Genomic DNA, 25850 nt, shown 5'->3' with positions numbered 1-25850 from the left:
TTTTGCTCATCCTTATGTGTTTAATGTTTGTTTTCGCATTGCAGTAATTCAAAACCAGTGGTACCCTTTCTTTGCAGCAATAAGAATCATGTTTTCCTGTGATGTGAATGAAACCAAAAAGGGGTTATCTACCTCTAAGCCCATCTGCCTGCTATAGAGCATCTATCTTGTTCTATTAGCGATGTATGCAATAGTTAAAAGTTACATTTTCATTGCAAGCTTATGGCCATCACACTTTTTCTTTTGCAAGTTTTTTTTCTTCATATTTTCATGTTAGTGCTGTGTGCTTGAAATAAAAAATAATAATCACACCAGCTTGTCAAGGTCAAACCTAATGGATTGCCAATACTTTTAGACTATCATTTGAATGTTGCCAAATCGCCATTAGTGATTGCTTATTTGCAGGAAGAGACACCTTCCCACACATAAACAATCAAACCCCTCAACGCAGACATCCTTGCATGATGGTGGAAGGATGCCTGCGTTGGCGCTAGGCAACTCAATTTAGCACCAGCGCAGGGAACAACACAAGGCTGCACCATATTCAATTAAATATGGTGCATCCCTGTGTTGTGAAAATGACGGGGCACGACACTACCAATTTTGGCGCATCAACACGCTCTGTCATTTTCTTTTAAATATGGGCCTAGATTTAACATAATTGTTCTAACAATGCTTACAATATATAAAGAATGACTACCTTTTTCCATGGCAAGTAATACACGAGTGGGCACCATTGTGCCAAGAATGCCTGTCTTATGTTAAGCATTACCACTGCCAAGTGTGTGAAGATTTTCCACATCACTCAGCAATTCTTACTACAGTTCCAGGCTTGCACCATCACTCATTAATGCTAACTGCATTTTAAATGTGCCCCATTATTTGATAATTGTTCAGATTGAATGCTTGTTTGGATGTTAATTCGGAAACATTGTTTCAGGCCAGATTTGCACCATTACTTAAAAGACATGGCTGTCTGGGCACATTTGTGCCTTTATTAAGTCTACAAAATGTTCCTGTTCGTACCTTCACTTAATAATCATTAGAGCGTGTTGAGATATTCATCATTAGTAACGAATCCACAGTACATACCATGTCTGTATGATCACTCAGTAGTACTTCCACACCCCATATACAAACATACCATCAAAAATGCCACATTTGCTAATATCACAGAAATCCATTTTCAGATGTAAATAACAGAGTTTATGCTGATGACACTACATCCTTCACCAATCATGACCTCTTTATCTGTTCCTTCCTACTTATGCTACCGGGTGTACAAGGTATCCATCTGAAGTGAGCAGAAGTGAGCCTAGTGTCATTACTAGAGGTCACACCGAGGTCAACTGAAAGAATACAGCACTGACTATTGTTACTAGATGTCCCTCTAATGTCAGAAAGAAGGGTGAAATATCGCATGTCCTGGCAGAAGCTTCAGCTGAAGTCAGCAGAAAGGGTGCAGTACCTGAAGGCATTAATAGGTGCCCTTTTAAAGTAAGCAGAAGAGTGTTTTATTATAATAAGGTACCAGATACCCTATGCAATCAAACGCCTCCGCTCACTTCACATCAAGAAAAAAGAATGTGCTTTTCAGTGCTTCCCATTTTGTAAACTGGTAAAGAAAGCCCTCCTCCAGTAAACCAATAATGCAAGCAAAGTGCGTTCTACATTCTTTGGAAAGTAAGTTATTAAAAAAATGTTTTAACTATCTGTCATTGCTACTAGAGGGAGGAACAGGCTGCAAAAGCTAGTGCAAATTGTTGGGCAGATTTATGGAAAGTGGCGCTGCCTTATGGAAAGTGGCGGTGCACCGAGTGCAGCGCCACTTTCCCTGCACCCCTTAGCAGCCCCCTACCACCACCATGTGTGTGGTGTATTTAAAATACAGTACACCAAGGCGCAGGGTGGGGGCAATAGTGTCATTTTTCATGAAGCTATTGATGTACTCTGGAGGACTAGTGCCAAAATATTGGCGCTACTCCTGCAGAGTGCATAGGGGCCCAATATAAGTAATGTAAGCTCCCTTTAACGCCTGCTCTGAGCAATCTGTTAGATTTTCTTGCGGCATGTTTTTGGCCCCCTAAAGGGGGAACGCCCTCTTTGTATACATTATACCTGCACCCTAGCGCCTGGTCTCACCCAGGCGTTAAATAATGGTGCTAAGCGGGCTTAGCACCATTATTAAGGTCTGCCTCCTCCTTGCACGTCGTTCTTACAATAATCATGTGCACATGCAAGAATGAATGCATTCGCACAGATGCACTAGGAGACTCCATGGCCCATATTTATAGTTTTTTTGCGCCACAATTGTGTCATTTTTTTAATGTAAATTTGGCACAAACTTAACTCCATATTTATATTTTGACGTTAGACATGTCTAACGTCAAAATATAGGAGTTTGCAACATTTTTTGGGGATAAGTGAACCTTCCTTGTGTCAGCGAGATGCAAGGCAGGCTTTCCCATCTAAAAAATTGTGCTATCCGCATAGCCCCATATTTAACCCTTTGTGCTAAAATGATGCACGGGTGGGAGGAGAGGCTAAATAATGGTGCTAAGCTTGCTTATTATTTACTAACGCCTGGGTCAGACCAGGTGTTGTGGGACCTGTGGACCCATTACCGTGGAATGGTTCCACAGGTGCCCTCCCCAAGCCCCAGGAACACCACCACCAGAGGGACACTAGAGGATGGGGGATCCCATCCCAGGTAAGTCAGGGTAAGTATATCTTTTCTATTTTTTTTTGCCATCAGGGGCCCTAACCTGAGGCCGCCTGTATGGCACAGGGTGCAATGGCCATGCCCAGGGTACACTTGTCCCCTGTCCTGGCCATTGGGGTGGTGGGCATGACTTCTGTCTATCCTAAGACAGGAGTCGTGTTTTTGCTGGTTGTGTGCCAGGAAATGGTGCTAGTCTGTTTAGAGGCATTTGTTTTGCCTCTAACCACGCTAGTGTCCTTTTCTGACGCACAACCCCCTCCTTCCCAACCGCCACCCTCACCCGGCTAGCGTCTTTTTTTAAGATGCTAGCCCAAGTTTAGTGCCGGCTTGTGCGATTCAATAAATACGGCACCCAGCTGGCGTTGGGAAATTACGCTAAACTTTGGGAACATGGGAACCGTCCAGCCCGAACTGCCAAGTCAGGCTCTCCCTGGACTGGAAACAAGCATCCATATCTCTATCTGCTTCCAATGGGAAATTACACTTAAAAGCTATTTCAAGGCAATCCCCATGTTAACTTATGGGAGAGATAGGTCTTGCAATAGTGAAAACCAAATCTGGCCGTATTTCACTATCAGGACATGTAAAACACACTAGTACATGTCCTACCTTTTAAATACGCTGCACCCTGCCCATGGGGCTGCCTTGGGCCTACCTTAGGGGTGACTTACATGTAGTAAAACGGAAGGTTTGGGTCTGTCAAGTGGGTGCACTTGCCAGGTCGAACTGGCAGTTTTAAACTTCACACACAGACACTGCAGTGGCAGGTCTGAGACATGTTTACAGGGCTACTCACTCGGGTGGCACAATCAGTGCTGCAGGCCCACTAGTATCATTTGATTTACAGGCCGTAGGCACACACAGTACACTTTACTAGGGACTTACTAGTAAATCAGATATGCCAGTCATGGAGAAACCAATCACCAATCCATTTTGGACCGAGAGCACTTGCACTTTAGCACTGGTCAGCAATGGTAAAGTGCCCAGAGTCCTAAAGCCAACAAAAACAGGTAAAAAACAATAGGCGGAAGAAGGCAAAAAAGTTTGGAGGTAACCCTGTTAAAAAGGAGATTTCCAACGCAACACCCTCCCAGACTAAAGCCAGGGTAGGCCAATCAATACCTTGCTGGGCTTCCCTGCTTAGGGCGATAGAACCTGGACAATGGCCCACTACTGCAGGGGATGTTGTCAGTTCTATGCCTCTCTGGACCCAGGTGGATCCCTCTGCCTTTACTCTTCGGGCCCACTGAACTAACCCAGGGGGAACCCTTACCCTCAGCTGTGGACTCCATCTGTGTAGCACCTAGCCTTACCTTGCTCCCAGATGCATCCCAGTAGACAGGTAGTACCACCATAGGCAACAGTGTGATGTAGCCCATTCCACCCCTTGGGCCTGACTTCGGATCCCAACCCAGGGAAATTCTGACAGCAATGACAACAACCAACAGAAGACATTGCAACTGTCAGTGTCAAGAGTCAGGCCCCAGGCCATCTTCAGGTCTCTAGCCCCTGTGGTTTCATAAAAGTGGAAGGAAGTAGCCCCAGCTGCCTTTCACCCTTTTTCCACTTCACTTCCCACCAGTTCCGGGGTGGTATCTTGAGATTGGTCACTCAACTTAGGGTCTGTACCCTCAGGCTGAGCAGGGGACAGGGGTGGGCTCTCCCTACTCTTGCTGGGGCCCTGTATCTTCTGCTTTGGAGTGGTTCCCCTAGAAAACTGAAAGGTGAGGGCGCCTCTGGCAGCTGCCCCTCCCAGTTCCTCTGGCAACTCATTCCCCAGAAGGCAGTCTATAGGCATCTGGGGACTAACTAGGACCCTCCTCTGGGTCACCTCCCAACTCCATTCTAGGGGTACTAGGGTCCATGTGTTGGTGTTACCCTACACACCTGGCCGGTGTACTGCTCTGGGGAAACAAGCATTTCCACCATCAAGGTATGGCTGTCCATCAGAGCAGTGTGACTGGGACTCCATTTACCATCACCTGGTGGAGGTGATGACTTCCCCCCTCAGGGATCACCAACTCACCCTCTAAGTCCACCTCCCAACTGAAGGATATCACGGCATGGGGGCGGGGGTTCTTAGGACAGACAGGGTCCCCTTTCTTGTGTCCTAGCTGAGAACACTTAAAGCAACGGGGTTGAAAAAAGGGTGTCCTGGGCCACCGCCCATCAGAATCTCCCTCCTTCCTGTCAGAAGGGGCATGGAAACCTTTTTCTCCCCTTTATCCTGGGACCTGTCTGTGTCTCTCTTGACCTCCCCTTCCTTCTTCTGTTGTATACCTGGCCTACCCTTGGCTGAGTCTCCCACATACAACTTCTTTTGGACCCTGACGGTGAGCCAGTGGTCCACCTTCCTGGGGTCAGTAAGCTTGCTGTCAATCAAGGGCTGGTGCAGCTCTGGAAAACAACAACTAGACAAGTGCGCCCATGCAGTCAAATTGTACTGCCCCTGATAGTCTGTTGCATTGATGCCCTTCACCCAACAATCCAGCGCTCTGCAGAAAGAATCCTCATACTCCACCCAAGTTTGTGACCTAAGTTTGGAACTCTCCCTAAACCTGACCCTGTAACTCTCTGGGGTGAGACCATACCTCCTGGTCAGGGCATCCTTCATGGCAGGGTACCTCATCTGATCCTCTATTTCTAAGGCCAACAAGGTGTTCCTCCCCACCACTGAAAAATACTTACACAGGACTGCCCCCCCAATCTCTCTCCAGGACCCTGTGCATCCTCAGTGCCAGCTCATAACCCTTGAACCATTGCTCTATGCCATCACCCACTCCATAATCCTTTACCAAATCCTTGGGCATATGCATCTTCCCCTCAGACTTCAATGTAGAACTGCTGCCATCATCTGTGCTGCCCTACTCTTTAGCTCCAGCTCTTTCAAACTTAACTCTTGAACAAAAATCAGTTTCTTTACTTCCACGGCAATCCACTCTATCTCTCTCTCTGCCTCTAAGCTGAGTCTGAAACTCCTTCTACATTTTGAATTTCTCCAGCTGCCTGGCGTCTCACCTGTCCTCCAGCTCCTCTGGGGTCAGACCTCTGGAGGAAACTATGCTACCTGCCCTGGAGGCCACTTCCCTCCTTGGCAGATCTTGGTTATCCACCGCATCCTGCAGGTGGTCCTCCTCTCCCTCCACAACAACATTCTCCCCCTCTGTGTACCCATCCGCCTCTTTTGCTGCCAACCAGGCCCTCAGCACCTTTTGCAGCTCCTCCTTTTTACAGGAGTTCTTAATAGGACAATTAAACATCTTGCAGAACTTCTTGTGCTGAGGCACAGTGTAGGTTTCCAACCTCTCCAGCTCAATCACTGACTCTGTAACAACTGCTGATGGCTTCCCAGACTGAGACATGCTTCTGGATCACTTAAAAGTTGCAAACTTCAAGAAGGCAAAGAAGAAAAGGCCAAGAAGTACAAAATAAATCAGTATGTGGTTGTGTAATGGCCTGCACTAAAACACTAGTGTGCGCCAATCACTGTATGTCAAGTACAAATACAAGTCCTATCCTCACTGCTGATCACCAGTGTTAGAAAGGGGGTCTCTAGTTGGCAGTTAGTTTACACCCTGGTCAAGTAGGGACCTCAGTCTAGTCAGGGTAAGGGAGAAACACAGCTCAGATAACCCCTGCTCACTCCCCTTGGTAGCTAGGCACAAGCAGTCAGGCCTATCTCAGAGGCAATGTGTAAAGTATTTGTACACACACAAACAATAACACAGTGAAAACACCACAAAAAGACTCTGCACAAGTATAGAAAAATAGCTAATATTTATCTACCTCGAACAAGACCAAAGGGACAAAGTACCTGGTATGCATCAAAAATAAAGCTGCAGGAGAGGTGATGTGATGTGTCAGAAAAGCAAGCGATGCATCGATTCTTTACTTGCAAGAGAGGCCGTGCGTCAATTCTTTCCCCGCCGGGTAGACGATGCGTCGATTCTTTCCCCCACAGGCAAACAATGCATCTATTTCTGGACTCGCAGTCTCAAGTCCTTGCTGTGATGTTTCAATGAGCGAATTGAGAACAGGCGCTGCGTCGATTCTCCAGGCACTGCATTTAAATTTCACCCGCGGGACAGGTGCTGCGTTGCTGCGTTGATTTTTCCCTGTAAGTTACTAGCTTCCACTTCTAAGGGCCCAGAGACTAGATTTAGCACCACTTAGCAAGTCAGGACTCTCAGGGGAAGAGCCCAGGTACTGGCAAATGAAGTCTTTGATGTCCCTGACACTTCACAACAGGAGGCAAGCTCAGTTGAAGCCCTTGGAGAACCTTGGAAAGCAGGATGTAGAAAGCAAAGTCCAGTCCTTTCACTCTGAGAGTAGAGGCTGCAGCAGGCCAGCACAGCAAAGCAACAGGCAGCGTGGCAGTTCCTCCTCAACCATCCAGCACTTCTCCCTGGCAGAATGTCCTCAGTTCAGAAGTGTTCTGAAGTTGTGGGGTCAGCAGTCCAATACTTATACTAATTTCTGCCTTGGAGGTAGGCAAACTTCAAAGGAAAGTCTTTGTAGTTCACAAGACCGTACCTCTCTCTGTCCTGGCCCCAGACACACTCTAGGGGGTTGGAGACTGCTTTGTGGAAGGAGAGGCACAGCCCTATTCAGGTGCAAGTGTCAGCTCCTCCCTCCACTCTAGTCCAGGAAGACTTCTTAGGATATGCAGGACACACTTCAGCTCCCATTGTGTGACTGTCTAGAGTGAATTCACAAACAGCTCAACTATCAGTCTGACCCACACGTGCATTCCACAGCCAGGCAGGTGCACAGAATGGCTAAGCAAGAAAATGCTAACTTTCTAAAAGTGACATTTTCAAACTTACAAATGGGTGCACTTGCCAGGTCGAACTGACAGTTCAAAACTGCACACACAGACACTGCAGTGGCAGGTCTGAGACATATTTACAGGGCTATTCATGCGGGTGGCACAATCAATGCTGCAGGCCCACTAGTATCATTTGATTTACAGGTCCTGGGCATACACAGTGCACTTTACTAGGGACTTACTAGTAAATCAAATATACCAATCATGGAGTAACCATTCACCAATCCAATTCGGACAGAGAACACTTGCACTTTAGCACTGATGAGCAGTGGTTAAGTGCCCAGAGTCTGAAAGACAACAAAAAACAGGTCAGAAAAAATAGGAGGAAGAAGGCAACATAAATCTGGGGATAACCCTGCAAAAGGGAAATTTCCAACACAGGCACAATAATAAAAACATAAATTAGTTTAACAATACACAAGAGCTATGGGATTATGGAGAAGGATCACAGAGTATGTAGAGCCTTGTCCCTCCCTTTTTTGTGAAGCACACAGGAAGAACCACCATCTCCCCAATGACACTGTTCTGCTCCTCCTTGCAAAATCAACAGTACAATTTCCTACGGGAAATTACTATTTGACATTTACAACAAAATTGCTCTGTTAATTTTTAGGTGGGTTTGTACAATAGAAATACAAAATATGTAGACATTATTTTTTCCACATGAAATTAGTATATGAAACACATGCAGCTAGGTCAAAGATAAAAGTTATCTATTGTAGATATTCAAATAATTTAACTTTAAACTCATGCGTTTCAAAATAATACAACACATCATGACACTCACAGGTGCAGAGAAAAAGTGACATGGGTTTAAACTGGAACACTGTTTAATTCATGAATACTGTTACATATCTGTAAGGCAGAAGTATGAAAATTGCAGAGGAAATAAAAATTGCTGTTGCAAAGATCCCTGTCATTGTTGATAAAATAAATGGTCATAACTGTATTCAAGTCCATTGATCATACCAAAGTATCGACTACATGAATGCTTATTGTACTTACGAGCAAAATATTGCCAGGGCATGTAGGTTTGTCCAAAGTCTACAGATCTTTCCAGAATCCAAAGATCCGGACGAGGGGAATTTGCAAATTTGATGAGGACGTAGGCAACATGGAAAAACTGAAGAACAAAATACATTCAAGAAAGATCAGACATGCAATAAAAAAAACAGCACCTAAATACCATATACAGAACTAGGTTCATGTATCAGGTGAAAACCGAATATTTGCAGTTTGATGAATGGCATATTTTACTTTTCAACTATTATTTTAGGAATTTAAAATATATGTAGCATTATAATTTAGTAGGTTAGTCCTGCATCTTGCATTATTTTACAAGATAGATTCCTCAAACCATTTAGAAGAGAAACCTGGGAAAGAAACCACTTCAAAACAATACCACATACAACACAAAATAATATTGCAATATCATTTAAAGATAAATGACTTTTTTAAGCCTATAAGCTGATGCACAAGTATTCAGGGGAATCTGAACAGCTTACTCCATGTGTAGGTCACTCCTACTCCAATATGTAAATTACTAATGATTGATTAATTAGTATTTATTTTCCTGAGTTAGTGGAGTACATTACAATAAATGTGCATCAGTACATAACAGTGACTTTGTCATCATTAGTTTGTAGACATGAAAACCTATTGTAAATATGATGGTCTCTCTTGAAGGGGAAGCTAATGCAGATCAATCAACCTTAGTGTTAAGTGATCATGTCTGCATTTTCCTTTAGTTGGGTCTTGCAGTTCTATGGAGGACAATTTTTATGGGAGCTAGAAAGGAGCTTCTCTCACTTCCCGGATCGGATGTATGCATGTCAGTACTGTGGTGACTTTAAGGCTGGGCTCCGTATTGCTTAAATTGCCATTATGATGAAGTATGGAATCTCTCTTTCCTTATGCATACTATAATGTAATATAATAAGGTTAGTAGGAAATATGACACAATGTGTTAACCAAACTGATATGTTTTTTATATATATATATATATATATATATATATATATATATATATATATATATATATATTATTGGTTCATTTCTCTTATATATATGGGATACAATGCATTACAGCTGTGTCCAGAGTGTGAGACAAATTATATATATATATTGCCCAAATGACCTGTTCTTTTCATGTAATAACTACAAATACGGCCTTATTACGAGTCTGGCAGGCAACATACCGTCAGACTCACGGTGGCGGTCCGACAGCCGCGGTTGTGGCAGTCTGATGCCACATTACGAGGTTGGCGGGCAGACCTGCCAACCTACTGCCGTCCCCTCCAGGATCTCTGATCCTGTTGGGATGACGGCGGTGCAGATTGTAGTCAGCCAGGGAGGCTCTGAACTCAGCGCCCTCCTGCTGATTTCAATGTTATTCTCTGCCAGCCTTTTCATAGTGGTACAACCGCTATGAAAAGGCTGGCAGAGAACAGGTGCTGGGGGACACAGAGGGGCCCCTAAACTGCCCATGCCTGTGGCATGGGCAGTGCAGGGGCCCCCTCCCCAGCACCCTCAAAACACGCACTCTCTGCTGTGCAGGCCGTGCACATTGCAAGGGTGATGGTGCCCCCTGCATGCAGCAGCATTGCCGCTGGCTCTATTATGAGCCGGCACCAACACTGCTGCACCTTTCCCACTCGACTGACGGGCGGGAACCTTGGTCCCCGCCTGTCAGCCCAGTGGGAAAGACATTATAGGGCTGATGGGGAGACCACCACTTCGACGGCAGTCTCCTCACCACGGGTCTGGTGGTCGGCAAAGCTGACCGCCAAACTTGTAATCAGGGCCATAGTCTCTTGGCTCTCATATATACATTAGTTTTCATGGTAATAAGACTTGCATGGCACATGGTACAAACTGATAAATTTTACTGATATCCTAATGTAGGATATATCACAGTGGGCTTAACAAGACATGAAGAGAATCTGTGTCAAAAATGTGCCGTATCTATATACCTTTTATCATCACACACCTTTTTACAACTTAAATCAATACACCAGAACAAAATAAGCCAACTATGGAAGCATAGATGTCAACACAAATGGTAGATATCACACAACCAATACATCCAAAGACAAACAGAATAGAGTTTAAGACCACACTTACACTTGGTCCTTCCCTTCCAAATAAGGAGGTCACTCACATCAGACGATTATGTAATGACCACTAGCCTGAAACACATCAAAGCTTACATTCTTTGTAACTACATTTAAACTTCTCTGCCACACCCTTTACTAGACAAATATCAACACTGATGAGAAAACAGACTTCTCAACACTCTAGGATCTGCACTGGAGTAAAGCGAGGTCACATATTTCTGTTCAAGCAAGAGTACAAAATGGTAAATAGCTCCCAGACTCCCTGACCTGTTTATGTTACTCTCACTCAATGTTCCTATGAGGAAAACATCTTTTAATAGGCTTTTGTGTGCCGATAGACAATACAGGACTCATTCACTTACCAAAGTACTTTGTTGCCCTTACTCATTTATTAGAACCATACATAAAACTAACATAAAATTGCTAATTAGTAGACTAACAACTTGTGCAAACGTATACTACCCTCTATAATCACAAGAAGTTTTTTCACCTACTTCCTCACAAATTTGCCACACTACTAGTAATTACTTATTGAACATTTTTGTAAGATGTTTCTGTAAAATATGCCACTGAGTTGCAGTGCCCCATCATGTGCACATGTGTAAAGAACTAAAGATACCGCAAAATCAATTTGGACACCTAATGTTTCTTGTGACAATGGTATACTTACATGACTCTAAAGCCTTGAGAATGTGTAAATGTTTTAGAGGTTGATACTGTCACTACAGAAGAAGACTCTTTAAATTTCTCTTTCCTCCTCAACCAGTGTTTCTGTATTTGACTTTAAATGTTATTTACCAATTCTAGAATGCCCAAGGGGGTATCAAAATGAATAAATGAAATCTAGAGCTCTATTAGGAATACCTGCAAAGGTCTTATTACTCAAATCTAGGAGCTCCAGGCTATGACCTGGATAGCAGCACCGAAGTCAGTTGCACTTAACAGTCAAAGATTACTTTTCTTGAGAATGTGTTATTTGAAGTAGAGTGAGTGCCAATGCCAGATTGGAGTGATGTGCCCATGCTGCAAATAAGGGCGAAACATTCTAAATATGAAAGTAAACTGTGCTCTTGACAATGAGTATGAAACCAGTTTTGTGGAGTTTGAGTCGTAGTATGAGGAAAGACTTGAGACAGTAAATGGTACTGGAGGATAGAATCTTCAGGTGTAGCTCAAATGCAGATGAGTTTCTTCAGTGCACAACTTAATGTCATGATTTTGGTAAGTAAGGAACACCCCAAAAAAGATCAATTTAAATATTAAATACCACAGATGAGAACTAGGGACACACTCTACAAGTGAACAGCAACAGAAGGGGAGATCTAGGGTATCAGGCTTCCATCTTCTCTGAGGCATTGGATCAGGCGTAGGACAAGTCGTGCTTATAGACTTTGGTGAATGGGACCATTTAAACTGTGAGTACTCAAACACTAGACAGCTAACCTAGGTACTGGCTTACAGGGTTTAGTCACTTCCTTGTTTTCAGACACTTACCAGGCAGATTTGGTTGAGCCAATATGTAAGGAACTAATAAACATGAAGAGAACATTTGGAAACATGCAGTTGTTGTGACTCTCTGTATTGTACTAGCTTACACCCTTTATTGTTCCCTCACATTTGTAACTTTTTTTACTTTCCATTCCCTGGCACCCTTATGTTTCCATTCCTCTTCTCTATTGTCTATATGTATTTTTGTTATGCCTCTGGCTATCTGCTTTCTCTCTTTCTTGCTTCCTCATCTTCTGACTGGTTGGATTCGTGGTAGTGTCCAAGGGCCTCCTCCTGGTATCTTATCCTGAAGGGGGTTCCGCGCAGCTGCAGAAACTGGTGAGCCTGAGTCTTGTTGTTATATTCCATCAAACAGTACCACGTAATCATCATTGGTTTCCTGCTTCATTGCAGCAGGTGCAGTACATGACCATACTGCTACCAATGATGCCTTTGGCACTGCTCCAGTCCAGCATGAGAATGAACTTTAGGCTAGTCTTTTCTCTTCTCTGTTTCTCCACGGAATGCTATAATGAATGGCTCATTTCAATTAATCATTCGCACAGTAGATTGGGGATAGTGAGGGATTTCAGTGGGTCTGTGCACCAGGAACCTGACACTGAGATATGTAGGTTGAACTTCTATAGAACCCATTCAGGGAGAGGGAATTTTAATGAGAGCTGGATGATAGTAAGTGTCATAGTTATAATTCCAAAATCAATGTAGATTCCAGCATTATACAAACATGAGAGACACATTTGACTTGTAATTTTTGCAGTTAAAGAAAATGTGTGGGATTATTTTTTATTCAAAAGTGGTACTGTTGGCATGGCTTTGCGCTGACTAAAGATGGCTTCACGCTAAGGGAGCTTTGCGGCGGCCGGAGAGGAAATGAGAGGTTGACACGTGGTTGCCTTCCCAGTGGTGGTGCTATGCCATGAGGTCACATGGGGGGCACGTTGACCTCGTCGCCTTCAGCTGGAGCGACCTTTGCTTGCAGAACGTGGTGTTTTCTGGATGATGGTTGTTGTAAAATGGATTACTGGTAAGGGCTATGTTCAGTTAGGTCTCAATAAATTAACCCCAGCTCAATCCTTGGTAGCTTGGCAACGACCGATAAAACTTAACTTAGGAGACAAAGGCCAAAGCATTCAAGTATCACAAAACAGTAATTAAATAAAACACAGGAAACAAGAAAATCCAAAACCAAAACCGATTTATAAAAATAAGAAACATTTTTAGCTTTAAAATGACACCAAAACAAATAAAACCTAATAAAGGGAACTGGAGTTATTAATGTTTTTCTAGCACATAGAAATGAATAGCGCCAATCTGGTCATCTGGTTGCAGATCAACCACAGCAAAGTCAAAGTTTAAGGCCGACCGCCATGAAGCCCTGCTTGGCTACAGCAAGCGGGAGGCTTCGGTCAAAAGTTTACCTTCAGACTTAGTGGTTTTCTTGAAGTTTTTCCTCAGCAGGACCAAGTCGCCAGTCCAGTCCGACCTCCTGGATGTCTTCCTCGGATACGCATCATGGGAGCCCTCAATGGCGTTTTCTACGTTCGGACTACCTGACTCTTGATCTGACGTCCTTGGAGCCCTCATCGGATACACTGCCTGGGAGGTCCCAGTCAACTTTCTACGTTTAGACGTAGTCACTTTTTCAGAGATTTTCTTCATCTGGACAAACCTGCAAGTCAGGCCGGGTCGCGGTTGAGGCAAGCCAGCTAGAGTTGCCATGGCGGGTCAGTCCCTTTATGGAGCTTTTTTCCAAAAGTTCTCCAAACTTCTGGATCTTCTCCCAGATGTTCTTTTAAGGTTCTTTTGAGGTCCACAGCTCACCCCAAGGTTCCAGAAGTTCTGAGTTGTTCCTTGACGATGCGGACTACAACTGCCAGAATGCATCTGGCACAAACTCCAAATTGGCCACTAGACAGTGGTCAGCTGGTCAGTTTCTTCAGGAGTTGGTGTAGGGGACTCTGGTTAGTAATTTTTCACCTGTAGCAAACAGGGAGTCTCTCCTTAAACCGGTTGAAGCCAGGTAAAGTCCTTCTTGTGGTGAAGCCTAAGTGTGCAGCTGGTGCAGTCTTCTAGAGTGCAGTGTCCAGGTGCAGGCCAGGGGTCCAGCAGGGCAGTCCTACTTTTGCAGTAGTTCTTCCTTGTAGGGATCTGAGGTGTGGCTGGGTGCAGGTCTGCCAGTTTTATCCTTGTTCCTGGGTGAAAAACAAGAGGGTCCAGGTTCTCCAATCAGGTGCAGGGTCCTTCCCCCTGTGATGACCACTTCCTGGGAAGTGTGGCAAAAATGAATCCCAGGGAGCAACGTTCCTCAAAAATTCCTCATGGCTGAAAATGATTTTCGGAGATTACATCTGGCTGAGCCCATCCACTTGTGTGGCTAAAAATCCTAAACACACCCCTCTCCTAATCTAATCAAGGGGACACCTAATTGTATGGTTTTGCAGGATGTGAGGGAGGTGCTGGGTTGCTCCAAATGTCCTTTCCTGCCTTTGAAGACCAGTTTGGCAGCCCTCCCCCTTCCTGCTTCTCCATCTGCAGAGGGAAGTTCTCCTCCCCTGCCACATCTATTTGTGTTCAGTCCAGGCTACATCACAGCTCATCAAGGCAGGCTGGCCAACCAGAGCAGAGCACTACAGAACTGAAGTTGGCAACTTTTTAGGAAGAGTTAAAAACTCTTTACCTGAACAAGTTATATTAAATACAACAATTGTACCATGCGGGATTTATTATAACACTAATTTGATACCAAACTTGATATATATGACAACTAAGGGGACTTTATAAATTAAAACAGAGTCCCTCTATTCTAGCCTATGGAAGCCATTTACTACAATGAAAGAAAAACAAATGTTGCTGTTTTACCTCACCAGGGCTTATGAAACTATTTTAATAAGGTCCCTGCTTGTAGTTACATGGCACCTAATCCTAGGGGCACATAGGGCACACCTTAGGGTGACTTATATGTAAACAAAAGGTAGGTTAAGACTTTGGAGGTACTTTTAATTCCAAAGTCAAATTTGCATGTAACTTTAGTTTAAAAGCAGCCAGCAAGGCAGGCCTGCATTTAAAATGACACTGGGCACCTCAGCAGTGCACCTATGGATGCACTATCTATGCTGGGGTCCCTAAACCTACATGCCCTACCATATACTAGGGACTTATAGGTAGGTTAATATTGCCAATTATAATTAGCCTAATTTGCATACAAATCCACTTTACACAGAGGACTGGCCCTGGGACTGATAAGCAGTACCCAGGGCACAGCCAAGAGTCAGTAACCACCAGTATCTGTCCAAAAAGTTTGGGGGTGTCCAGGGCAAAAAGGAGTACTTTCTACAATGGTGGTCACACATCGGCACAGCAGATCCCATTTTGAAGGCTTTCTACTGAGGTATTTACCAGCAACTGTCGGCAGCGTTGTTTTTACTAAATGATCGCAATTTGTCACTTTCGGGGAAAGATTTGATGCATGTCTAAATAGAGATATAGGGCCTGATTACAACTTTGGAGGAGGTGTTAATCCGTCCCAAATGTGATGGATTTACCACCAGCCGTATTACGAGTTCCATAGGATATAATGGACTCGTAATACGGTGGGTGGTATATCCGTCACATTTGGGACGGATTAACACCTTCCTCCAAAGTTGTAATCAGGCCCTTAATCTCCCTTATTTGCAATGTGAGTAATACATGACAAATATATTGCTCACAATACATTCTTTGGCTTTTTGACTGATTGTTTTCCTTCAGGAAGCTCTCATTTCAGTTTATTTTATCGGCTATGGTATTCAATTTTTCAACACACTTCCAACTTTGTGAATATTACTCTAGTCAACGTCTGGCTCTCCTATTCAGAGGCTACCACCTTTCTGCCTTCCATTTTTTTCACTTGATCTACTATGGGAAGAACTACCTAATCAAGGTTTAAGTGCAACCTTTGTAAAATACCACAAGCAGCGTCTCCATCTCTCACAACTTAATAAAATGGAACAAATGGCTGATACATTGCCTACCCAACAGGATACTACTATTTTGCCTTCTCCAAACAATGCTTTGGGTGGCCCCAAACTATTTGGGAAGAGGGGTTTGTTTTCAAAGGCCTCAACTCACAATAGAGTTAAAAAAAGATTCCCCGTACCCAGTTAAACCTTCTGTTCCAGTTTAGTGGAGCTACTACTTGAAGAAATAAGATCACTTAAACCTTGCATGCAGGAAGCAAATCAACGTCTTCAAAGTTTGGATGGCAAATGGTCTTGGATGGACAATAAAGTCATTGAGGTGGAACGAAGAGTTAGTGACTTACAAGATGTTTCCCAAGAATTAAAAAAACTTCAGGTTGAAATTGCACACCTCAAAAAACAGGCTGAAGATCTTGAATATCGCAACAGGAAGAATAACCTTTGTATTTATGGTCGGGCTGAGAGTCAAGACGGTTCAGATCCTCTTGCATTTTTTCAAACCATTCTTTCCAAACATCTGGATATGCCAGAGTCTACCTCTCTCAACAAGAGCCCATAGACTTGGACATAGTCCTCGTACTTCAACTTCACTACTGAAACCAAGAGGAGGTATACATTTCTTTTTGGAATATACAGATTTACTGAAAGTTCTTAGAGCAATTAAGGCTAAAGGTCGAATTACCTAATCTGGTTCCAATCTGTGTTTTTCTAAAGATTTGGTAAAATCCACAGTGCATCTGTCAGGAATAAGGCTGTGCGCGGTCCAGGTCCCAACACGAAACTCAGCTGCGCGGATTTGCGGCACTTCATGCGCACCACTTGTCATCCCCTCTTGTTCTAAAAGTGGTCATCAGCGTCGTCTGCCCTGTGGTAAAGCTCATGTAGCTGCAGGGTCATTACATTGGTGGACAAGATGCACTTATCAGTGCTATTCTATGAAGGGACTACAATTCCTATGTTTTTAGAGGCAGCAAACATCTTTGGGGTGTGGCAGGCCTATAAAGCCCAGCCTCACCCAAGCATGTTGCTCAGTATTTTGAAGACTTTGATGCAGTCAGACCTCGTCTGGGTTCCTCTGAAGAAGAGCAGATTTCCTGCATGGCAGATTGACAGCAAATCGGAGTATCCTTGTTTCCATGGTGAATTCAGATATGAGTAGGTCGTACTCGTAGTGGTAAGATCTTGATGAGTCCAATCTTGAAGGGAGTTGTTACTTCCAAAAGGTAAAGCGCCCCTTAGCACAACGAACAAAGCGTTTTCAGTTTTCAGAGTAAAGCAGCCTTGGCTCTACGATCAAAGCGCTTCGGAGCACAGAAGTAAAGCGCCCCTTAGCACAACGAGCAAAGCACTTCAGGACACACATGTAATGCGCCTTTGGCACAGAAATCAAAGCGCATCAGTCCACATGAGTAAAGTGCCCTTGGCACGGCAATCAAAGCGCTTCAGTCCACATGAGAAAAGCACCCTTGGCACCGCAATCAAAGCGCTTCAGTCCGCATGAGTAAAGCACCCTTGGCACCGCAATCAAAGCGCTTCAGTCCGCATGAGTAAAGTGCCCTTGGCACGGCAATCAAAGCACTTCAGTCCACATGAGTAAATCGTCCTTGGTACGGCAATCAAAGCGCTTCAGTCCACATGAGTAAAGCGCCCTTGGTACGGCAATCAAAGTGCTTCAGTCCACATGAGTAAAACGCCCTTGGCACAACAATCAAAGTGATTCAGGCCACATGAGTAAAGCGCCCCTTAGCATAACGAGCGTAGCGCTTCAGATAAGACAAGTGAAAGCGCTTTCTGGCCTAAGAAACAAAGCGCTTCATGTATAATAATCAAAGCTCTTCATGAACAATAAACAAGGTGCTTCTGCCCAACGAAGAAAGCGCTTCAAGTTCAAAGAGTAAAATTTTCAGGCCTATGGTTGTCAATGTGAAAGCATTTTCAGAGATAAGCAAATTATAGTTTCATTGTTTTTTGGAAAGCATAATATGTGAAAAGCATATTTAAGTCTTTGAGAATTTCTAGGCTGTGATCAAACGTTTATGTTATGAATGCATAGTTGTTACAGGATTGATATTCAGAGTATGACCATAGTCCAAAGCTCTTGTCATCTCTTGGTTCAGAGGTTGTAGTTTGTTCTTGTTCCATGATTCAAAGAAGGGGCTTCGCCCTCATTTCAAAAGGGGTCTCAATCTGACATCACGGAGACGCCTTTATTCAAGAGTCTACTGATGAGTTATACTGCTATGAATGAGTATATGCATATTTGTTCTAACCTTTTCTTTTCAGATCTCTCTCCCTGCAGTTCCCTACCCTAATTCCCTTCCCCCGCCTGGCTTCATCATAACTGTGCTATAATAGCTTTCTGAGTTGGTGACGCCGGGAGGTGGGCCTTTTGTTCAGCAACGTGCAGATCCCGAGGAAATGACACTGTGACAGGATCATAGGAAAAGATTTCTGGCAATTTATTCTGCTCTACCCTCTCTGAATGTTTGATTTGTGCTTTTTCATCCTTGTCTATTCAAAGTTACTTATAAGAACAAAACTACCACATATGAAGATCCATCTGTATTACAGAAATTCTTGGATAATTGTCAAAATTAACAAATGGATACTTTGAGATTCTTTGATCCTTGCCTTTTTGACCCTTATATCTTCTGGCTCATATGATATTTAGTTAACAATACTTTATCTTAATATTAAGCTGTTTGTTTAGGATTTTTGTTTGATTGGGATTATTTAGTATAATGATACATAATTTGTTTAGTACCTCATTGTTTCTCTTTTCTCCCCCCGAGGTGTTTGCCTTCATATATCGCCTTTATGTAGTGGTCTCACCCATTTCTGTATCATTGGTGTGGTTCCCCTTGGGGCCTGCCCGGGATCCTTATCATGTCACCTCTTCCAGTGGTTCCACCATCGCCACCTATTTTTTTGTACGCAGGTATGTTTTACTTGTTCTATTTTTTTGTATTGTACTTCACTGTTTTTCTCCATCTTTTTCTGTCTTGACATTTCAAATCTTTCTTTTTTCTTTCTCACTTCTTTTATGCTCTCTTTTACTTTTATAGTTGTGTTTATACTTTATATAGTTTGTTTCTTGATTCTCATCATATACAGCATTTTTTCTCTTATTCGCGTGCACAATGGGCATTTCATGTGATTACTTAATTTTAGGTGGTGATTGGATTCTGGTCATGGATCCCTTTATTGACCATCATTCTCCAGTTACATTTTTCCTCCCACTGTACAGTAACAATTTGTATCAACAATGAAGCAAAGATCTCTGGTAGATGCTTAGAGACTTTGTAATCCAACATTGAGCGAATATACCTTCTTTTCCCCAGTACTCTTCTCCCAATCCAAAAAGATAATTTATTTATTTCTAAATCTGTATCTTCACATCTCTTGAAAAAAGAGATTGGTTCAGTCTTCATACCTGATCACACTCCAGTTATCGTAGATCTTGTTTGAGTACCTGTTAGCGACCATTCTAACAGATGGAGGTTTAATAATTCCCTCTTATCAGAAAACCAGTTTACTCCAAATTTTATTACGTTCACACAGTATTTTTTCCTGTTAAATAATAATTCAGATATTTATTTTCAAATTATGTGGGATTTCCTTAAAGCATCAGCAAGGGCCTTCATAATTTCATAAAAGAAACAGAAGTTAAATCCTTAAAAAGCTTAGGAAATAAACAATATTAAAAAAAAGAGGACTTATATTCTTCTACTAAATACAAATCCTGTCTTGATGAACTGAATAAAACTATATTTCAATTTAACAAGCATTCTATTGAAGATGCAGCAACATATTTACTTAGATCTAGCGCAAAATACTATGGCGGCCAAAAAACAAAGTTCATTAAAATTTAATCCACAATAACAGATGATAATTTTTCACTTTTTAAAGATTCTGAGATCTGAGAGGAATTTAAACACTGTTACTCCAAATTATATACACCTACTATATAACCTTCTTCAACTTCTCCCACAGAATGCTTAGCTCCTATCTTTAAAGAACACAATTTATTTATTGATTTCTCCCCTCTCGAAGATGGAATTACCAGTAACGAAATCCTTCAGGCAATGAACATGATTAAAAAATGGAAAGATCCAGGGTATGATCTTTATCGGTTCTTTATTACTGATAAATTTGCAGCAGGGATGTTTCAAGATGCCTTCATTTGCCTAATCCCCAAAGATGGTAAGGATCTTTCAACATGTAAAAATTATAGACCTATCTCTTTTGTTAATTTGATCCCCTCCAGGCTCTAACTGTTCTCCACCCACCACACTGTGCAGCCACCCCTAACTGCTCCACCTGTTAGGGGCTGGAAGGATATCAGGGCCGCTGTCGCATTGCTCCTGTTTCTGCAGTGGGTCTCGAGTAGTTAGCGTTGGCACCTGGGTCTTTCACTCGGGTGCCACCACTGCCCAGCTGCTCTCGTTGCTCACTCTCCCTCGCCTGCACTCCAAAGGCGGCTGGTTTGTTGCTATATTCTGGGCCCGCCCCGGGTGCCACAGGCCTTGTATCAGAGCAGCCTCTGCTTATCCTCTCAGTCAGCCAACTTTCAGGTCTATTCTGATGCCTGGTCTCTTTTCAGGGGACTGCTTGTCAGCTCAGAGGGTCAGTACACTGGGGAGGTGAGCACAGATCAGCATTAGCCACGCACAGGTTAATTTAGTGACTGAATGGTCCACCCAGCAAGGATTGTGGTTGTTGCTTGAGTAGGGTTTCACCCCCCTCAATCAATAAACAAATTTGTTACAGGGACCATCTTTACTTTTATCATCCTCTGACAACACAACATCAAGAAAATAACACATTTCCATCCTCAGTGACATAAGACAAGACATACACCAGCGCATACAGTAACCACAGTCATGTGTCCTCGAGGTAAGATGTGGCACACAATTCGGTGTCTCCATACATGTCGACAAATTTACTCTAAAAGCAACGTCAACGAATTTATAATTAAATATTAACATTCTTCCAACAACTGCTATGCTAAGAACAGGCTTGCTTAGTAGTTTCATCATTAAAATACCTCCAGTTTTCTTGTTTTCTTTTCATTTAAAAATTCCCTAGCTTCACGTCCATCAGCGCTTTCAGATCCACTGTAAGATAGCTCATCAATGAAATCAAAATAAAACTCCTGCTGCAGTCAGCACAGCAAGTCTTGCTCAAGCAAAAACTCCCAAACAGTTCTTTGCGTTGCTGTACATTAATGTGAAACTCCTGGCATGTGAGACTTTTCACAAAACCACATAATTACTACAAGATGTAAAGTAATAATACTAAGAGATAGATTTATATGGCAGATTTAAAGCTGTGTGCCCAGTCGAGGGCCCCTGGACAGCATTTTGTGTATTCCATCGCCTTTTTTGGCGTAGTTAAATGACATCTCGCAGCGCCAACACCCAGTGCCAGCCGGCCTGGGCTGTGCCCTACTTGCCGTGCAGGAGCATGCCCGGCAGCACTAAAATGTTACTGCGGATTGCCAAAAAACACAGACTGCCCGATTGAGATTCCTGTGCCTACTTGTACGTACGGGTACAAAGTTATTTGAGGTCAGTTACATTAAAAAGTTGCATTTACTACACCAGCAAACAAGGTATCCAAACAAGTGCCACAAAAGCCAGTTCTTCGTAATTTTAGCACACTGCTTGAATTCTATGGTCTTTCATTCGCACATAAGAGGGCACACACACCACCAATGTGTCCCCGCGCTTTAAAAATGCTCCCTCGAATTATAATTTATGTTTGAATACCAAACGTAATATTAGACCAGTGCTTAATATATAAATGCATACAAAACATTCAAAAAGCTTGACATTTTTCTGGGGTAAAAGCCAATGTGGAATTGCTCAACGAAGGCACGAAAATATGGTCGAATAAACATTAAGGGTAGCGCGCAGGATGCGGAGGAAAAACGGACAAAAAGGGAAAGGGTGAGTAGTAGAACATGAGCGATAGCTATTTTCACTGTAAAAAGAAAAAGAGTGACGTGAACAATACTCGCCTTAATGATGAAAGCTCGCTGTGTGGTAGGGTGACCACCCGTCCGTAAATTTCACGGACTGTCCGTAATTTCGCCCTGCTGTCCGTGATGAAAGCTTTAACAGACGGCATTTGTCCGTAATTTTAGCCTTTCACCTAAAGGGCAACGGAGGCAGGGCGAAATTACTGGCAGAGGAGTTTCCCCAGCTGGGCTGGAAGGCAGGGGGTCTCCTGTGCTCTGAGGGAGGGAGGGGCAGACAGATAAGAAAAGGCCAGTCTCCTTCCCTAAAGACATGCAAATGTGGGCAACTGGTAAATCTGCAAATACAATGGGGCTTGAAAACCTGCATTGACTTTACTAAAAGGAGTCACTTGAAGTTTTCTGGTGGCAAAGATATTTCTTTTAGAGAGGTATTGTAATGGTGTTCCAAGGTGAGCTGTGGAGTGTGTGGTTTTAATGGAGTGTTATAAATTTTTTTTATCACTCAGTATAAACCGTATATTATTCAAATCTGTATTTGAGAAGCACTTTTTTTTTATTTAACCGAAATGTATTTGCGCATTTTGTAGCAGCCTTTATTATGATGTAATTTTATTTTTCACAGTACTTTCAGGTACCTCATAGTACTAACAAACATTGGCAAAGCCAATAGGTCTCGTCTACGAATGAGTTATTGGCTTTGCTAATGTGTTTTAGCCATTTGCCATGTTATACACCAGAGTAGCTGCTGTTCAGCATGGCTTAAAGCTAGTGGCATAGTGGTGTGGAGTGGAGTAGAGTAGCATAGGAGCAGTGGCGTAGAGCCCAGTGGTGCAAAGTACAGTGTAGTGGGGTACAGTGCAGTTGTTTAGAGTGCGTTAGCGTAGAGTGCAGTGGTTTAGAGTGCAGTGGCATGGAGTGGCATGGGACAGAGTAGAGTGGCATAGAGTGCAGTGGAGTAGAGTGGCATACAATAGAGTAGCAGAGAGAGCAGTAGTGTAGAGTGGTGCAGTGGCATAGATTGCAGAGTAGACTCACATTGCAGGGAGTGCAGTGGTGTAGTGTAGAGTGGTGCAGAGTAGGGCAAAGTGCTGTAGAGTGGAGTGATGCAGAGTAGAGTGGCATAGAGTGCAGTGGCATAGAATGCAGTAGTACATTGGTGTACACTACGGTGGTGGAGAGTGCAACACTGCAGAGTAGAGTGTCAGTGCAGTGATGTAGAGTGGAGTAGAGTGGTACAGAGCAGTGGCGTAGAGTACAGTGGTACAGAGTAGAGGGCAGCGGCGTACAGTGCTGTTGTTTAGAGTGCATTGGAGCAGAGTGCAGTGGCTTAGAGTGGCATGGGGTAGAGTTACATAGAGTGCAGTGGAGTAGAGTGGCATACAATAGAGTAGCAGAGAGTGCAGTAATGCAGAGTGGTGCAGTGTCAGAGTGCAGAGTAGACTCATGTGGCATAGAGTGTAGTGGTGTAGAGTGGTGCAGAGTGGAGTATTGTAGAGTGGTGTAGAGTAGAGTATAGTGCCTAGAGTGCAGTGGCATAGAGTAGAGTGGTGTAGAGTTGCAGAGTAGAGTGTCAGTGCAGTGGTGTAGAGTGGTACAGAGAATAGTGGCATAGAGTACAGTGGTGCAGAGTAAAGGGCAGTGCAGTTCTTTAGAGTGCACTGGTGTAGAGTGCAGTTGTATAGAGTGGCACTTGGCAGAGTAGAGTGGCATAGAACGCAGTGGAATAGAGTATATTGGTGCAAAATGCAGTAGTACAGAGCAGAGTGGTTTAGAGTATAGTGGCGGCCAGAGCAGCGTTGCAGAGTTTCAGCTTGCAGTGGTGTAGAGTGCATTGAACTAGAGTGCAGTGGTCAGAGTGGTATAGAGTACAGTGGCATAGAATAGATTGTTTCAGAGTAGAGTGCAGTTGCATAGAGTGGAGAGGTGCAGGGTAGAGTGCAGTGGCATAGAATGCAGTGGCACAGAGTGCAGTGGCATAAAGTAGATTATTTCACAGTAGAGTGAGGTGGCTTAGAGTGGAGAAGTGCAGGTTAGAGTGGAGTTGCATAAAGTGGCATAGAGTGTGATGGCATAGAGTAAAGTAGTGTAGAGTGCTGTGGCATAGAGTGCAGAGGTGCAGAGTAGATTAGAATGATGTACAGTGTATTGATGTAGAGTGCAGGGATATAGAGTTGAGTGTTACAGAGTAAAGAGCATTAGCATAGAGTGTATTAGCGTACAGTGCAGCGTTGCAGAGTGGCAGAGAGTGGAGTTGTGCAGATTAGATTGGTGTTGCCTAGACTGGAGTGGTATGGCGTGCAGACGAGCAGAGTGCAGTGGTGTAGAGAGGCGCAAAGTGCGGTGGCTTAGAGTAGAGTAGTACAGAGTAGAGTAGAGAGGCATAGTGTGAAGTAGCATAGAAAGCAGTGGCATAATGTGGAGTGGTTCCGAATGGAGAAGAGAACAGTGGCATGGAGTGGCGTAAAGTGGAGTGATACAGAGTAGGGTGCAGTGGTGTGGAGTGGTGCAGAGCAGAGTGGAGTGGAGCATGCATGGTGTGGTAACACACTGCCATTACAGACAACACATTTTTGATTGAAATGACCATTACATTTGCACAGAAATACAGTTTTTCAAATCAAACTATATTGTGCACAGGCGATGATATGTGGAAATTGCATCACCTAATGCAATGATTTGTTTTAATCATGTAAAGGTATTTGTTTCCAGCACAGTCCAGAATTAACAAAAATGTGCTTGATTTGTACTTCTAATTCTGATATATTCTGAAGTCTATTTAAATGTTGTCATGTGAAAGAAAAAACTCTTTCCTAACCCCAGTATCCAGCAAGATTGTTGCATAAATCCTCTCACTTTGAAGTCAGAGAAAGGAAAGTAAACACTAAGTTCCCACCGAAGACAGAGCCTGACATTTGACCTTGTTCTTTGAATGCCCAGCAAATATGATATGATAAGAACAAGATTTACAGGCCTGTTTACAGAAAGGGAGCACTCGGCAGGATACTGTAAATAAGGTTTTGGCAAGGGAAGGGACGAATTCAAGCTGCATATCCTAAAACAAATAAAGCCAGCAAATTGAAAGCAACAAATTGTGAGTTACAAACCACAAGGCCAATGGCAAGCAACAGGCAGAATACATTCACAAGGAAGCACTATGAATTTACTTAAAGTGACAGCTGTGGGATACTTTGTGGGGAAAGCCCAGCATTTTAGTCCATATCTTGCAGAGGTTTGGCTACATCAATCACCCAGGTAGTATGACAAGAAGACCTGGAGTGGTTTCCATGTTGCAGGATAGGTCTGTGCACCCATTCTATCAGTTTGCCACCATTTCCTATGGCACAGAGCTTCTGGCACACCTCTTGCAGGGTTAGTGCTAGGTGGCAGACATGAAACAGGGCATTTAATGATTATTTAAGGTGGTTGTAAGTAAGGAGTTGACCGGGGTGAAGATGGTAGTCTGCCAAAAGGGTTTGGAAATTTAGTAGCTCACCGTTCAGAAACAAATTCCCCAATTTTAAGACACCTGCAACAGGCCACTGATGGAGTTGCTCTGAGCACAGCCATCCTGTGCGAGTGGGAAGGCTTAGCAAAGGTAGTGCAGGAGCATAGGGTTTCTTCGTGTCAGTGAGTTTACAGGTCTGGCAAGGCAAGAGAAAGCCATGCATGATAACCCCAGATGGTGATCCATAGAATGGTCAGTAGGAAACGATGAGCAGTGCATTAAGCCTTCCTT

General features: G+C 43.4%; 1 protein-coding gene across 2 annotated transcripts in view; it reads right to left on the bottom strand.

The window, feature by feature from the left end:
- LAMA3 (laminin subunit alpha 3) overlaps positions 1 to 25850 on the bottom strand; it is a 933952-nt gene that overhangs the window by 699009 nt on the left and 209093 nt on the right. For both annotated transcript variants that reach the window (XM_069220025.1, XM_069220026.1), the window contains exon 3: positions 8556 to 8673. In XM_069220025.1, the coding sequence (XP_069076126.1) occupies positions 8556 to 8673 (118 nt within the window). The remainder of the gene's footprint in view (positions 1 to 8555; positions 8674 to 25850) is intronic.

This window comes from Pleurodeles waltl, chromosome 2_2, assembly GCF_031143425.1.
Source record: "Pleurodeles waltl isolate 20211129_DDA chromosome 2_2, aPleWal1.hap1.20221129, whole genome shotgun sequence".
In the NCBI taxonomy this organism is placed as follows: Eukaryota; Metazoa; Chordata; class Amphibia; order Caudata; family Salamandridae; genus Pleurodeles; species Pleurodeles waltl.
The sequence above is the reverse complement of the archived record's forward strand: the minus strand, read 5'-3'. Positions and strand labels throughout refer to the sequence as shown.